The sequence below is a fragment of the Nilaparvata lugens genome, chromosome 2 (assembly GCF_014356525.2).
Source record: "Nilaparvata lugens isolate BPH chromosome 2, ASM1435652v1, whole genome shotgun sequence".
In the NCBI taxonomy this organism is placed as follows: Eukaryota; Metazoa; Arthropoda; class Insecta; order Hemiptera; family Delphacidae; genus Nilaparvata; species Nilaparvata lugens.
The window spans coordinates 4,578,048-4,596,185 of NC_052505.1; the positions used below are offsets into that span (position 1 = coordinate 4,578,048).

Genomic DNA, 18,138 nt, shown 5'->3' on the forward strand with positions numbered 1-18,138 from the left:
TGGGGTTACTGATTAGGAATATCTTCAGCCTCCGCTTGAAAACTAGATTTTGCAAACCTCTAAATTGTTCAGAGAGCATATTAAAAAGCTTCACACCAATGAATAGAAATGTTTTTTGCGTGCTAGAATACTCGTAGCGGCTGGTGATCAAGTTATTCCTGCCTCTAGTCTGATGCTCATGGGATACTCCCTGCTCAACAAAAGCATTCAAATTTTCCTTCTCATAGGTCAGACACTGAAGAAGAAAAATATAAAAAGTTTGTTATCTTGTTTATGTTTAGTCAGTACATTGGTAAAATGTAAGGAGCTGACAACGCTAAAATTAAATGAAAAATTCTACTCTTCAAATTGAACGTTTCTTTAATAAAACTTAATCATTACTGATAGGTAGTTTAGGCAGTCTATTTCTATTCTTTGAATTGAACGTTTCTTTAATAAAACTTAATCATTACTGATAGGTAATTTATGCAGTCTATCTAAGTAAGTTCTATTACAGTCGGCCTAAATTACCTATCAGTAATGATTAAGTTTTATTAAAGAAACGTTCAATTTAAAGAGTAGAATTTTTCATTTAATTTTAGCGTTGTCAGCTCCTTACATTTTACCAATGTACTGACTAAACATAAACAAGATAACAAACTTTTTCGTGTTATCTTAGTATATCAATAGTCATGATTGTAACTAAATTTGTATTTAAATTTGAATTCATTATGCCACTTGATAATGACGTGATAGGCCTATGCAATAATAAGACTTAATCTCAATAAAACAAAAAGTTAGTCCTAACAGCATACCACGGTCTTTTATTGTCACATGTTAGGTAAGCATTACATTCTGTGATTCATTTAGAGTATAAAATCAACCTTCAAAATTCAAAATTTTAAATCATCATTCCTGGAACGAAAATCAAGTAACGAAGCAGTGTGTGATTACGTAACCTTATCTTTTGGACAACATTAACATTTTATCAAAATTTTTGGAGAGAAATAGTATACAGGCTCAGCCTAGTTTTTCCTCCAATGTCATAATTATTGTATTATGATTATAGTATTTTATACAATAAATGAATTATAAATGCTACGAGGGTGAATCAAATGAAAACCTTAAAAGTGTTATATATTATTTATTTTGACTACTAAATAGAACTTACATTTACCATTTCTTGAGATAGTCTCCTTGAAGTGTTATGCAAATGTTCGACCGCTTTCGAACACTACCTCCTTAAAGAAAGCCGTAGTGCATTCGTGTGACGTCAGCACAGGAATCCAACACCAATAAAAATTCGTTGATTTCAGCTAGATAAGTGTTTTTATTGGTGTAGAAGCCCTACCTGTGCTGACGTCACCAGAATGCACTATGGCTTTGTTTACGGAGGTAGTGTTTGGAAGCGCATGAATATCACGTTGGAAGAATTCTTTTGGTTGTGCCTGTAGCCAGTCATGCACCGCGGTTTTCACTTCTTGATCGCATTGGAAATGCTTGCCATCCATTGCAACTTTATGCTTTCCGAACACATAAAAGTCACTAGGGGCGAGGTCTGGAGAATAAGGTGGTTGAATTAGGCATTCAAATTTGATATCCTGGATAGTTTGAACCGAGAGACGGGCTGTATGTGGTCGGGCGTTGTCATGTTGTAAAAACACACTTGAATTGACAAGTCCTCGCCGTTAAGGCTCAACTAATGCTGTGCTAATAGTGAAGTTGTGTTTCTTTTCTGGCTCAAAATTTTGCAAAATTACTCAAAAATTTCCAATTTATAGAGATTTGAGTGAAATAGTTTTGTTTTTAATCAGTTTTTAAATATCAAAATTTCTAGTTTAGTCATTAGTTTTGAAGTGAAAATTGGACTTTTTGAAGTGAAAGTGAAATCTTAACCTATTCTTTTTTGAAACATTTATTTGTAAAAATTTAGAAACAGTTTTGGGCTATGCATGTTGTCTTTTACCAATCATATTATATTTATTATAATTATGATTTGTAATTGTCAATGAAATGAAATAAACTCACACTTACGTGACTCAGGTCGAGAAGAGACTCGACTCTAGTCGAGAGCATGTGTTTGGAAATGGTGACGTTGCGGAGGACTAGAATCGACTGGTCTGAGTGTCAACATTTGGATACACATGCTCTCGACTGGAGTCGAGTCTCTTCTCGACCTGAGTCGCGTAAGTGTGAGTTGAGCCTTAATCGACTATAGAAGGTGGTGGTAACAAGAATTGCTGACTTGAAGCCTGGTTTTCATTAGTAGAGTTAGTGGTAGAGTTGCCTGGGCTAACTATCTTGTGAACTCTCAATGAAAACGTTCATGGTAGAGTACTAGTTTTTAGTAGAGTAGAGTGGGATAGCACCGTAAGATAGTACTCTACCAATTGCCTTCCCCCACCACCGCTTCTCACTCTACTCTGCCACTACTATGCTAATGAAAACAGTCTCGAGCTATAGTCCGTAGAAAATTACTTCTGACTTGCTCCAAAATTACTCAGTTTACAACCCAGAAGAGAGTCAGCATGAGTTTTCCTGCTGATCGCTGAGCTCGGAATTTTTTATTTTATTTTGGCGATGAGCTATTCCTTACTTGCTCTTAATGTTTCTGGTTGATGATAATTTTTGTGGACAAACATAAATCACCATACTGTACTGTCATCCTGCAATGAATTTCCATTGGTTTGACACCTTAATTTCTCAAGAAACGAGTGACTGATAGCTGTTCTAACGCGGTGCATAATGGGGCGGCCATATTGTAACTGAAGTCACCGCTAGTTGTGTGTAGCAAGCTCACTTAACGCACCTGGTGGTCATTGTGTGAGCTTCAAGGAACATCCCTGCCAAATACCGGATCAATCCTGCATCTTCTCGGAACTTTACAACATTTTCAAGATTTTCATTTGATTCACCCTCTTAATAAGACTTCATCTCAATAAGACAAAAAGTTACTCCTAACAGCATACCACGGTCTTTTATTGTCACATGTGAGGTAAACTATTTTGGTTTGGGGTAGCACATAACAGAACATAGACAGAGTTTTGAAAATACAGGAAAGGAATATTAGGTGTATAGAAGGTATAGGCTGGAGTCATGCAGGCCTTTATTCAAAAGACTTGGACTGCTAACAGTATCTTCTTTGCATCTATATGAACCAATCTTGTATGTGAAAATGAGCAATATAACCCAAAATTTCAATATTCATATTTGAACATTCATTTCATATTTGATCATTTTATATTGGAACTTTCAATTTATTTCCATCTGTAGATTGGCTGGCCGCTATGGCTTTGTATAAAATGAGCGCTGCTATCCAGAGATTGTCAGTTTGGTGTAAGGGTAAGCATTCCTGATCGGCAATAAGGAGGTACTGGGTTCGATTCCCGGGCGGACAAATAATTTCTTTATAGTAGCGCTCATCGAATTTCCATCTAGCTGTTTACCCTGTTGTCAATATTTGCAGCAGCAGAAGTCTTCGGGGTGATTTACAGCATTTAATTGGAATTTCGTATTTCATGATTCAATATTCATGATTACAATACATAACGTAGAGCCGATTATCATCTGGAAAGCTATAACAGCAGACTATTTGAGAAAAAGCCTTGCTATATTGGTAGGGTATTTTATAATAAACTACCAAATACCTGGAAACATCAGGAAAGTTAAAAAATATTCAAGAATCAACTAAAAAAGTTTTTAATTGATGGAACATTTTATAGTATCCAAGAGTTCCTTTCCATCTGAATATCTAAATTTGTTTCAAAATCTTGACATTCTGTGTGTATGAATACACAATATTTTCCATACTCCAATCACTTGATGGTTTTTCATTTCAATTGATTATACAATGAGATAGGTTAGGTTCTAGTTTTGTTTACAAATATGAGCAGCAGAGGAAACATCTGTCAGTTATGACTCATGAGCAGCCTTTCAGCCACAGAATTCATACAGAATGGAAGGCATCAATCTAACCAAGACTTGAGTGCACCAAGACCACGACACGTGACTGCATCTTGTTTAATTAAAAATATCGGGGACCGAGCTTGGCTCTGGAGTACAAAAGCATAAAAAATTTATTGCGAAAGAAGAAATTATAATAACATTCATACAGAAATATTCCATCCAATAACAGTAAATTGAGATTAATTCCCAGAGGAATGAAAAAAATTCCCTCACAAAGGCCCAGTTTCACAAAAGCCGGTTAAATTTTAATCCTGATCAACTTCTCGTGAACTAAATCAGAGAAGACCATTTAAAAAAGATGGATCTACTGGAATTGATCAGGATTGAAAATAACCTGGCTTTTTTGCAACCGGCACCAAGTACCTGATTGAATGATTACAAAAGTTCAACAGCTGAGTCATAATTTTGACACAGTCCCACACACATGAACTCGCTCACTCACTTCCATCACCAACAGACGACGAAATAATTATTATCAGATGTTTTTCCAAGGATGAATAATAATTATCCTTCTAATGTCCTTCAGCGAGTTTTCTCAGGGATGAGACCTAGTGCAATCGAATCTTTATATTATAAACCTACTATGTTCTAAATTTCGTGAGAATCGTTAGAGCCGTTTTCGAGATCCGGTGAAATACAAACATATAAACATCTAAAAGGTGCGCACAGATATACGCGCCGCGAACATGAGCAATTCACTTTTAATCAGCTGATTATATCTGTATTTTTACAGAAACGGTAAGATACAGATATAAAAAGCTTGGCATCACCTGATTAAAAGTGAATTGCTCATGTTCGCGGCGCGTAATTCTGTACGCACCTAGACATCCAAACATCTAAACATATAAACAGAAGTGGCTCGTTTAATAGTATAGGATTACCGCTATATTACAATGCTACACTTTCTTTTAAGATGGCGGATTTTGGCGTCAGGATACTAGCCGACTTTCCATTCTGTGGTTCATCTGTGATCAGGTTTTTTACTGAACGTAAGAAAAAACACGATGGAATTGATCAGTGGCTTTGAACGCAACCATTGATAGTGACTCGGTACAATCAGATGTGTTTACCTGTGGATACTTCATTTTATGAATGTATTCAAGTGAGTAACCTGATGAAATTTGGTGAAATATTAATAATTGTGTTTATATACTGTACAATGATAGTATATCATATTACAGTATATGATTCATTATACTGTATAACATCATTTTTTATGAATGTTTTGGGTGAATAACTTCATGAAATTTAGTGGAATATTGATGATTGTGTTGTATTTCAGGAGAGAGACCTGGGAGACGAATATGGCTGGAAGCAAGTGCACGGCGATGTGTTCCGTCCCGCTTCCAATGCGATGCTCTTCTCGGCCCTGATTGGCGCCGGCTACCAAGTCACTGTTGTCACGCTGTCTGTCATCATTTTCGCCATTCTTGGAGAACTCTACACCGAGTAAGTGGCTAAGTTCGTTCATTAACTACATACTTCGCCCTTGATGAAGGCAATTATGAGTTGGCAACGTTTACTGTTTAATCTCATAACTAGTAGTTCTGTGAACAGTAGACCTCACGCAGTTTTCCCATCCACAAGTTACTGATGTCACCCGTTCTAGTTGATTCAGAATTCACAGTTGAATCATAATGTGTACGTTCTGTGTACAGTAAAATGTTCCAGTTCCAATCGTAAATTGTTCCATCACGTGACTAGTGCAAAATGTTCCCATGGAACGCCATTCCAAAATCGTTGGTTCAAGCTTTTGGCGCGCACATACAAAGTTGATTTAGACTAAAATGTGTCGTTTACTAGCTGCGTGAATGAAGAAAGGCTGTTTTACAAACCTACCATCTAGAAAAGTGTAAATTTATTTTATTCCATTACTCTCAAAGTTTCTATCGAGAAAAATTAATTTAATGAATGGTTATCAAACATATTGTTGGTTATGTATTCTATGCTATGCTATGGTGAACAAACTATCAGCGCATGCGCAGAGAAGCAAGCAGACTACAATAATCGACCAATGAGAGCTCAGATAGTTGGAACTGTACCAGGTCGGACAATTTATCACACTTCGACTGTGGGGCAGGATTTTGGAACTGGAACAGGTTTCTGGAACAGAATCTGTCAAAATTCCCATGGAACGCGGAACTTTTTACTTGGTAAATTGTGAATCGGACAATTTACCACATTCCATGTACACAGAACGGGCCCATTTTACTCTTAAAACTGTTATTTGTATTCTCCAAAATCAAAAACACACTTATGATAATAAACTCAGTTCACGTTTGAATTTGTATCGCATTATGATGATGATTTATCCAGTTTCGTGATAATCTTTCAATCTGATAAAAATATTTCTCAACTATTTTGAAATTAATTTTTTTTCAATCAAGAATATTATAATTTCTTCGGCATTATTCAGTCAATTTTTTTTTTTTATTTTCAATCACATATTTAATTTGTTTTTTAAATGTGAGAATATTGATACTGATGGGTATCATAAAAATATTGAAACCCCACCTTATAGAAATAGACACGGCCAGACATCTCTGTAATGCATACAATGAATAATCCACTTGTCAGCTGATTGATTATGAATAGTTCTATAGTTTGATTGATCCTATCTTCAAAGTAGATGATTTATATATATTGATATCAGAGTATGGAGATATTCCTTTTCTTTTCATATTATCCTTAAAATGCAAAATTTCAGAAAAACCTTGTGAATACATCGACGTGCAGTTGAAAAAGGAATATTCCTGCCAAATATCATCGAATTCTATCAACGCTTTTGGCCGTAATCGCGTTACATACAGACAGACAAAAGCAAATCTAGTTGAAACATAGACCTCACTACATTTGGTCAAAAATCTCTTTGAAACTAACAATTCCGTCGTATAATTTCCGTTCATTATCTCATTACCGCATTCCTAGAACAAATTAACAGTATACCGCAGACAGTTCATATACATGAGGAATAGACTGATGAATATTTTGCCAGACCAGTTAATTTCAGATAGATTTAATAAATCAGCCATTAAAAATATAGAGAGATGGATTAGAAGTAACAATGTTTGCAATCATCGTTTATGTTAAATTAAATGACATCTTTTGGTACTCGTAGCTAGCACACAAGCTTAGGTTTTGCTGGCAACGCCAATCAAAAATTTAAGTTTAAATTTTATTTTTATTCTGTATAAGTATGAAGTATTTGTTTTTATTTATTATTGTTATTTTTATGATTAGCAAATAAATAATTTCAATTTTGATTCAAAACTTGAGAGATAAGAAGAATGATTATTATCAAACGAAAATCTCAATTAAATGCTGTAATTCACCCCGAAGACTTCTGCTACTGCAAATATTGACAACAGGGTAAATAACTAGATGGAAATTCGATGAGCGCTACTATACAAAAATTATTTGTCAGCCCGAGAATCGAACCCAGTACCTCCTAATTGCCGGTCAGGAATGCTTACCATTACACCAAACTGACACTATCTGGATAGCAGCGCTCATTTTTATACTAAGCCATAGCGGCCAGCCAGTCTACGGATGGATCGAAGTTGCATTTGTTCAAAAGCTAATTGATAAATAATTATTATTAAACGAAAATCTCAATTAAATGCTGTAAATCACCCCGAAGACTTCTGCTACTGCAAATATTGACAACAGGGTAAACAGCTAGATGGAAATTCGATGAGCGCTACTACTCAAAAACTATTTGTCAGCCCGGGAATCGAACCCAGTACCTCCTAATTGCCGGTCAGGAATGTTTACCTTCCCTTTGCAACTTCCCTTTGTTTCCATCTGTAGACTGGCTGGCCGCTATGGCTTTGTATAAAAATGAGCGCTGCTATCCAGAGATTGTTAGTTTGGTGTAAGGTTAAGCATTCCTGACCGGCAATTAGGAGGTACTGGGTTCGATTCTCGGGCTGACAAATAATTTTTGTATAGTAGCGCTCATCGAATTTCCATCTAGCTGTTTACCCTGTTGTCGATATTTGTAGTACTATTTGATAGTCATTTCCTGATTATTAATTGTACAATAAATAAGGGACATATTGATTAACCATTAATTTGAGGAAATACATCGGCTACGCTATCTATCTACTGGATAGGAATGAATAGTTTTTATTGCGTTTCGCTCTTGAGGGTTAAGTGTAAGAGAGGGCCGGCTGCCTTCTAACTTCGACCTCTTAGGATTAAAATAAATGCTGAAATTCAATTCCAATGTATTATAATTCATCAAAATACTATTTAATACTACCTACTGTTTGATAAAACATAACTTATCATCAATTTTGAATTTCGTTTTCAGGAGAGGATCGTTGTTGAGCACATCAATATTTGTATATGCAGCTACATCGCCTGTGAATGGATACTTTGGAGGTGGTCTGTACGCACGATTGGGTGGAAAAATTTGGATAAAACAAATGCTGCTATCGGCGTTCATGCTGCCAGCCCTAGTTTGTGGAACGGCTTTCTTCATCAACTTTATCGCTATCTACTACCATGCATCTCGTGCTATACCTTTTGGAACTATGGTTAGTGAACTCTACTAAGCTAGTATCAATATAATTTTTAAGGGCCCAACAAATTTTAAAGCAGCTTACTGACTGGTTTCAAAGCAACGAATTGAAACTAAATTTCGGAGACAAATTTTCCACAGTTAATTGTCCGAGTGAAGTGAGGTCTAAACATCAAGTTGACGGTTTGGCATTTCTCTTAATGTTTGAATATTTATATGTTTTTATGTTGCGCATTCACGGCGAAACCCGGTAATAGATTTTCATGAAATTTGACAGGTATGTTCCTTTTTAATTGTGCGTCGACGTATGTACAAGGTTTTTGGAAATTTTGCATTTCAAGGATAATGTAAAAGGAAAAAGAAGCCTCCTTCATACGCCAATATTACCGTAAAAATCAGAATATAGAATTATTCATCATAAATCAGCTGTCTAGTGGACTATAATACTACCCGTTCAAAAACATCAAACATCTTGAAAATTGTATCTTTCCATCAACGTTGTAGACAGTTGCAGCCAGACCTGATAACAGCGCTCACACTCACATTCCGGGACGACACGTCACGGTACGATATAGGACAGAAAGCTCTATGTTTATTTAGGATTTTTCTAGACATTTTTAATTGATAAATTATTTATTAATTTTTGAGAAAACATAACAACAGGTCAATGTAACTCACTGAGCGCGTGGTCTACTGTTCACAGAACTACTAGTAATGAGTTTAATGAAAAGATTACGGTCGACGCAGGAGTGGAGTGTCATTCGACAAGTTTTTGGGTCTGGAACTGCAGTCCAATCTAAAGTGGGACTCTTAAATTAAAAGCCTTAGAAGAAAGTTGTCCCATGCACTATTTGTTTTGAAGAACTTGAGGAATATTTTAAACATAAAAACAGCACTTGTGGTCTATCAAGGGTACTCCATGTCCCAAGTCCGTTATAGTGTGATATTTTTTGGGAGGCACCATAGGATATATGAATACAATATTTAAAATTCAAAATAAAGCGCTGCGAATATTTGAAGGTATTAGCGTAAGGCACTCATGTAAACCCATATTTAGAAGATTGGGTCTGCTTACAGTGCCTGCATTGTATTTTTTGAGATTGCTGTGTATGCGCATAGGAATAAGAATTCTCAGGGCCGATTTCCGAGCTCGGGATTTAGTTAAGTTCTAGACTTTAACTGGCTTTAAACTCTGGAGTCAGAAAATTGGCTTTCCGAGTCGGAGCGTTAACGTAGTCGAGGACTTGAATAGACTCTGGAGTTTAGAGATCACGTTAGACCCAGGAGTTTATAATTTCGCTTTCTGAGTGAAGGGCTTATAAGTCCCGGACTTTAATTAGATTCTCGCCTCTTTCCAAGTCGAGGATTTATCAAAAATCGTTAAGTCCAGAACTCAAAACAGCGTGATTTTAAACCCTCGACTGGGGTAGGGTTTAAATTCAAGCTCTAGACTTAACTGAGCAAACAAAATTCAGTTATTGTTTTGGAGTAGATGAAAAGCCAAATAAATGTAATGGAATACCTAAATATTATTTGGATTAGTCCATCTAAATTTACAATTTATAGTTAGCAAGTTTATTTTGGAATAAAATTGTATCAATATTATGTGTAAAAAACTAACCTTATTTTACGACTGTGACATAATCTAAAAATGTTCAAGAAAAATAATACAAGGATTGCCTTGGAATTATATTCCAATCTGAATGTTATTAATCAATGTCATATTCAACATATTAATAATAATAATATAACAATAATAAATTATTAGGCTATTCCATTTTTTTAACAAATAAGTTTTCAAACTCAATAGCTTAATGAAATTTTTATTCCAAAATCACTGGTTAGGATCAATGATCAATAGCATAACGTAAATGAAATGTTTATTCATTTATCTTTCAAAAGGTTAGGATTTGCTTTGGATAGGCCTACAAAGAAATCGAAACGTGTATTTCCACAAAATAATAATTGAATAATCTCCAAATTTTGTAGAGCATGCTAATTTAAATTATCCCGCTGCAATCAGCTGCTTTCATTTTGCTATAATGCCAACAATACAACAGCAAAATATTGTGAATTTCCCTCATGTTTACTGCGTTAAAGTCCTGGACTCAAATAAGTCGAGAACTTAATAGACCCCGGAGTTTAGAAGATAAAATCGTGACTCAGAAAGTCGATTTAGACCCGAGTGCTTATTTTAGTCCTGGACTCGGTAAATCCAGAACTTATAGATCCCGAGCTCAGAAACCGGCCCTCATTGTGACAACATAATATCCCATCCATATAACACTAGACAAGGAGGTTCGCCACTTCTATAGTATGTGCATAGGCTGACATTGCTTGAGAAGGCGCCATTCTATTCGGGTATGAAGATTTTAAACTTTAACTTACCCAAATCCCTGAAGGATAACAGCCACAAAAAGTTTGCTAGGGAAGTTAAAAAAAAAAAAATGCTCATTGAGGCTTGTCCTTACTCACTTGCTTACTGTTTGAGGTGTTCTGTTGAAGGGGTGTTGGCTGGAGAGTGGGCTTTAAAAACTTTGTTTCTTTTGAATGTAAGATTATAAAATTGTGACGTGTCACATTCTGTGCGAGCTCTGTTCGACTATACAGCTTTATGTGACAAAAATTAAACTAAACTAAACTTAATTACACATGTGTATCTCATCACGTCCAATATATTCTAAAAATATTGGTAACACCAATTCTCAATTCATTTCTGAAATCAAGTGTCGTCAATTCATATTTTGATTGCTCTATTTGTTCTATAGCCAAAATGTCAGACCCTTCAATAATGTATCCTCAACTCAGCCCTTGAAATAAGTAATGATTCAACTAGAGAATATACTAACACTCGGTTCCTAGGACACTCATTAAGGCTGTGCAAAGGCTAAAAATAAACTTTCTACTGGTGATATTTTTCAAAGTTTTTCGGTTTGTATATCATCAAGCTATCAAAATGAAAAAGTTTTCTCAGGAAAGCCTTTTTTTTTCTATCATTACTTTTTGAGATATGAGCGCCTAAAGCTCGAATTTTTGGGACAGACCATTCCAAATTCGTTAAGAGATAAATCCATGAGATTTAGAGGATAGATTCTTCATAGTATTGTTGATCTAGTAAAATAAAAAATTTTTTGAAGATATCGATTTTTGAGAAATTTATTCAATAACTCAACTAAAAGTTATTTTTGGTAAATTGAATATCTTTCTCAAAAATTGATATTTTCCGAATTTTTTTGTTTTACTAGATCAACAATACTATGAAGAAGCTATCCTCTAAATCTCAAGGATTTATCTTTTACCAAATTTAAAATTTTCTGTCCTAAAAATTTAAACTTTAGGCGCTCATATCTCAAAAAGTAATGTTCGGAAAAAAATGTTTTCCTGAGAAAACTTTTTCATTTCGATAGCTTAATGATATATAAACCGAAAAACTTTGAAAAATATCACCAGTATAAAACAAATAAAACTTGTAGCACCCTTTATTTATTAAAAAACTTGAAATAGTTGAACCTAATAGTTAATAAATAAAGGGTGCTACAAGTTTTATTTGTTTTATTAATTTAAAAGCAGCCCATTTCAATAAGTGTTTCACCAGTATAAATTTTATTTTTAGCCTTTGCACAACCTTAAATCGAATGGACCTTTATAAAATCTATAGGTTTAATGGTTCATTAGATTTGATAACTTTTATAGAAACTGGGCCTAGAAATTATTTTTTTTTACAAAACAACTTCTTTTATAATGTAAACTTTGTGGATGATGTTGGAATTTTAGAAGCCTATTGCTAAAGTCCGTGAGATATTACTTTCAACACGGCTCTTTCTTGAAGAAGAGAGGTCCGATGCTCTATCCTCCACTAATCACTCCCACTATCTAGCAGCATTCTAACACTCCCCTCCACCTATTGCCTGGCATTGTTCCAAAATTGTTTACTGGTCAGCAGGTATATGGTTTTTGTGATTACGGAGATGTGTTCATCACAAGAGCGTAAAGCGAAATGACACGGCGCATCCAAATGTGCGCAGGATGACCGTTTCTGTCTATGCTACAAACTGTGGAAGGAGAAATGGGTTTCTCCTCTTCATGTTAAAAGTAATATCTCACGGACTTTAGTTTTGATATTTATGGTTCGCTGCAACAAGATACGGAGGTGAGATACGGGAACGAGATACAATATCCATAGGAGGTGCGAAGGAACAGATTGAAAAATCATTAAATGAGTTTACATTGCTCATTTTTCAATAACTCATAATATTTTTATCCTATATTTAATCTACTTTAGTCTCTTGATTAAGTTAATCTTGTTATTTGAGCCAAGAAGTGATTCATCCATTCAATTTTTCAAATCTTCTTATGGACGTCCCAAACTATCCTAGATAATTTGATTAGGCTGATAAATTTCAATTGAATAGTTTCCTACTAGTCTAAAAGATACTGTGCCGTTCTAACACTCTTACCCGGCTTTGAAATTTGGTCCTATACCATTAGATTTTCTCATGCTATCTTTTCTCTATGATTCCATTCAATTATCCACAGTCATGTTTGTATTGTTAATTTCAGGTGGCTGTAACAGTCGACATTAATCGGCATGAGTAAATAAAAAATCTGGTGTGGTACACTCACACAACTTTCCTTGCTCATATTCGAAACTACGATCAGACTTTTGTATATGTGTATATATAATTGTTCTCAGAGTACTTTTTCCTTTGTGTAAATTGTGAAATTCAATGATTTTTTTAGTCGTCATTTTTTTAAAGTCGTCAAAACAGCTGTTCTACAGATGAAATATCTCGACTATGTGTTCTTTTTATGAACTGCTCTACCTACCTACCTCATGCACGAGAAGGAGGTTACAAAGTCATTTCTCAAGGATGGGGTGGACCCCCCATTAGTTCCCAGAAAGGAGACTCATGCCAGTTAATAGAGCTGATAAATAACTATACAGAGTATGAATTTGAAAAAAATCGGTCAAGTTATTTTGAAAAAATCGTGAAAAACATGGTTTTTTAGTAATTATCCGCCATTTTTCTCAAGAATATTACGGAGCTCCTGCAATTTTCCAAGGAAAAAACTCATGTCATTTGATAGGACTTATGAATAGCTACCCATGGCTTGAATTTGAAGAAAATCGTTAGAGCCGTTTTCGAGAAAACCGTGAAAAACCTGGTTTTTGGTCATTATCCGCCATTTTTCTCAAGAATATTACGGAGCTCATGGAATTTTCCCAGAAATGAGACTCATGCCAGTTGATAGTGCTTATGAATATCTATCCATGGTATGAATTTGAAGTAAATCGTTAGAGCAGTTTTTGAGAAAACGGTGAAAAACATGGATTTTTAGTCATTATCCGCCATTTTTCTCAAGAATATTACGGAGCTCCTGAAATTTTCCCAGAAATGAAACTTATGCCAGTTGATAGGGCTTAAGCTATCCATGGTATAAATTTGAAGAAAATCGTTGGAGCCGTTTTCGAGAAAACCGTGAAAAACATGGTTTTTTAGTCATTTTTCTCAAGAATATTACGGAGCTCCTGAAATTTTCCCAGAAATGGACTTATGCTAGTTGATAGGGCTTATAAATAGCTATCCATGATATAAATTTGAAGAAAATCGTTAGAGCCATTTTCGAGAAAAACGTGAAAAACATGGTTTTTTAGTAATTATCCGCCATTTTTTTCCGCCATCTTGAATTGAATTTTATTGAATTTCTTATTGTCGGGTCCTCATGGTATAGGGACCTTAAGTTTAAAATTTCAAGTCGATTGGTTAATTAGGAATGGAGTTATCGTGTTCACAGACATAACACACACACACACACATACACACACACACACACACACACACACACACACACACACACACACACACACACACACACACACACACACACACACACATACACACACACACACACACACAGACCAATACCCAAAAATCATGTTTTTGGACTCAGGGAACCTTGAAACGTATAGAAAACTTGAAATTGGGGTACCTTAATTTTTTTTGGAAAGCAATACTTTCCTTACCTATGGTAGTAGGGCAAGGAAAGTAAAAAACCGCTTGAAATTTGGAATATAACTGTCCTATACCACGGGATATCTACTTATGCTATTTTTCCTTTATGATTTCATTCAATTATCTAGTCATATGTTTGTTAATTTCAGGTGGCCGTAATAGTCGATAGTAATCGGCTTGAGTAAACAAAAAACGACTTGAAGTTTAGATCATAAGCGTCAATAAATTTCAAGTTAATCAGTCCAGTAGTTCAGAGGTGATGATGCGTCATTCGTGAATTTCCTATTCCGTCCGTGTGTAAGCCAATTCTTTCCTTTATTATATTATACATGTTATTCAATTATCTACAGTTATGTTTGTATTGTAAATTACAGGTGGCTGTAACCTGTATCTGTCTGTTCGTGATCTTGCCGCTGACTCTGGTTGGAACAGTGCTCGGCCGTAACCTGGCCGGCCAACCTGACTATCCGTGCCGAATCAATGCCGTTCCGAGGCCTATACCCGAAAAGAAGTGGTTCATGGAACCGTTTGTCATCATCTTTCTCGGCGGAATTTTGCCGTTTGGATCCATTTTCATTGAAATGTAAGTAAAACAAAGGCTCAACTCACACTTACTCGACTGAGGTCGAGAAGAGACTTGACTCTAGTATTAATAGTTTTTTTTTTATTGAAGTTTTTCGGTTTATTGACACCTTGTGAGACCGGACTCTTCGAGTTAAGCCTATAGGAAATTTGGTTTGTGGATTTCCTATGATAAAATAGGTTAAATAAAACTGGATGAATGGTTAGATGTTCCAATTTAGAGATTACAAAATTAAACTGAAATATTAAATAAACTGATACAATCTGTTACAATTAATTCAAGTAAGTAAGTTACAATACATTCTGGTTCATACACGAATCTACAATAAATTACAGTACAACAGCCAATTATGCAACAAATTTCACATATTATGAAAACTTATTAATTACAATGAAGATTGAATGCAACATTAGAATATTGATAATATAACTACATAAATCAGCGGTGTTTCAACAATGAATAAATGATAATTTCAATGAATAAATATACACCCCACTGTATATCATATGTGTTGGGGTATAAGTAATTAGTTGCTTATTGCGTGTAATAATTACTATTTACAAACTTCATTCACTGATATGGGATTAAAGTTTTTTATAATAGAATTAGTAAAAATGCATAATACAAACAAACAAAATTATGGTATTAGTAAATAAATATTAATGTTCTATTAAGGATAATAATAAGAAAGGTTATTTTTAGAAAAATGAAAAACAGTAAAGAGTGGAATGAAGAATAAATAGTTTCAATATTTACAGTCTAACTAAATTTTCACAATTTTCCACTCCAATATCAACCAACCAGGAAAATAAACTTTTCTTGAACCTGTGTCTATTGAATTCTTCCCTAATGTAACTTGGTATTGAATTATAAATTTTTGGTCCCAAATATGTGTAGTTTCTTTGCCCAAATGTAGTGTTCATCCTTGGTACTATTGAATACTATTGAATAATTAATAAACAAACTGATGCAAGTTGAAGAAGTTTGTTAATCACAGGTGGCAAATATCAGATGATTCGCCACAAGCCTAGTACACACGCAACGATATATTGCACCAATCTGATCGGTGCTGACCATATTGTTACAATAATTGGAGCGTATGGACGGAAGATTGATGCCATTGAGAGAGATTGATCGCGATATATCTGGGTTGAACGGTTGATCGAAAACTTGATCAACCTGGCAACGATTGCACCAATCTGGCAAGATTGGAGCGACAGGTTGTAGCGTGTAGACAGTGCTTCGATCAACTTATTGATCAAACTAAATTGCTCCGAGCATCTGTTCAATCCAGTGGCGGCGAGTCGTTCATGGAGAGAAATTGATTTTCGCATAACTGTATCCTGTTTCTTTATCAGAGGAGAAACCAAGTTCAACAATTCCACTTATGAGTCTTCTGTCCGCCAGTCATTTGGTTCATCCCTCAACTCTCTCAGTAGTCTCACATGTAAATACTTGTCTCTCTTGAGAAGCCAAGAACGACACCATTTATTTCTTGGTTTGAATTGTCTTTTTCTCCCTACTTTCGCCAAAAAAATTACATAAAGGACCACAACAGTATCTCTTTTTTTTTGTGTGTAGTTGATATTGTGGTAATTATTCATATTGAATGAAAAAGACTGAGAAATTGTCAAAAACCACTGATTTATTGATAATTAGAAACCGGTCTTTCTAATTATCAACAAAACAGTGGTTTTTGACAATTTCTCAGTCTTTTTCATTCAATACAACAGTATCTCTTCCTTGTTGATCACAACTGAAAGAAGAGAAGGAGGAAAGACCAACAAATTGCGAAGAAAGTTGGGGCGAAAAATCGTTGCATGTTGACGGAACGTCGATGTACAATTTATTGTAACGATTATTGGTGCAATTAGAATGCTTTGATCATATCGTTGCGTGTGGTCCAGGCTTTAGAATAATACAAATTGATCAAGAAAATAGATGAACAAGATGCAACAAGTCTACAAATAGAATAATTTATTCTAATAGCTTTTAGAGAGATCCTTCCGGATGTTCCCTTACTACTCAGGGCAGGTTTCTGAGCTCGGGATTTAGCTAAGTTCTAGGCTTTAAACAGCTGGAGTCAGAAAATTGGCTTTCCGAAACGGGGCGTAGTCGCAGTTTTTTTTATAATCTTTCTCATTTCCATATTTGAAGGGGCTATAATACAAGGGGTCTAAGTGACATATTGTTAGTTTCGAGAAAATTGGGCCTAAAGTTTATTTCCATTAATTAATTCTTCATTTATGAAATGAATATAGAAATTGTATTCACCTATTCCTATTACTATTCAGTATACTTTTACCAAATCAAACGTACAGTTTCATGTCTCAAATTGCTCTCCTTTCTCAATTATCAGCTAAATAGTGATAAGAAGTATCACTTGTACCCCTTGTTCACCAAACATAACTGTTTTGTCTAGCTACACATAAATCTATCAAATTTACCAGCAATTGAACAATGATTAATGACCCCATTGCAAAATTATCTGATTCGCTAATTGGTTCTTGAGGTAATTTTTACTTGGTGACATGGCTTAATCAAGGTTAAATTTGATTTGATGGATAAGAGCAACCGTTGTCCCGTAAACAAGGGATCCAAGTCACTTGGACCCCTTGCTTAATCTAATAAACAGCTGTTTGAAAATGGAGTTTAAAAATTTTACACCAGATGTCAGCACTGATTGGACTTACGCTTATACCTCTTGTATACTAGATTTTAACCACTTTCAGCTATCGATTACTGTAGCTAATTCGAAAAAAATGTTAAATGTCACTTGGACCCCTTGTATTCTGACCCCCTCATTTGGAAACGTTATTCCTTGACGAAATAAAACATTTCTAAATAATTCAAAATAGCTAAAACTTTACACTATTTTATTTTATGTTGTGTTCAATCTTCTAGCTTTTGGAAATTTAATTTAAACGTGGACTGCGCCTACGTCCCGTTTCGGAAAGCCAATTTTCTGACTCCAGCTGTTTAAAGTATAGAACTTAGCTAAATCCCGAGCTCGGAAATCGGCCCTTATTCTAATAGCTTCTAGAGAGAGAGATCGTTTCGGATGTTCCTTT

At 35.0% G+C, this 18,138-nt stretch overlaps 1 protein-coding gene across 1 annotated transcript in view; it reads left to right on the forward strand.

Moving 5' to 3' along the window:
• The window catches only part of LOC111043548 (transmembrane 9 superfamily member 3), a 55,100-nt gene that overhangs the window by 25,295 nt on the left and 11,667 nt on the right, over positions 1 to 18,138 (forward strand). The window contains exons 6-8 of the mRNA XM_039420383.1: positions 5,228 to 5,394; positions 8,261 to 8,486; positions 14,859 to 15,067. Coding sequence (XP_039276317.1) covers positions 5,228 to 5,394; positions 8,261 to 8,486; positions 14,859 to 15,067 — 602 coding nt within the window. The remainder of the gene's footprint in view (positions 1 to 5,227; positions 5,395 to 8,260; positions 8,487 to 14,858; positions 15,068 to 18,138) is intronic.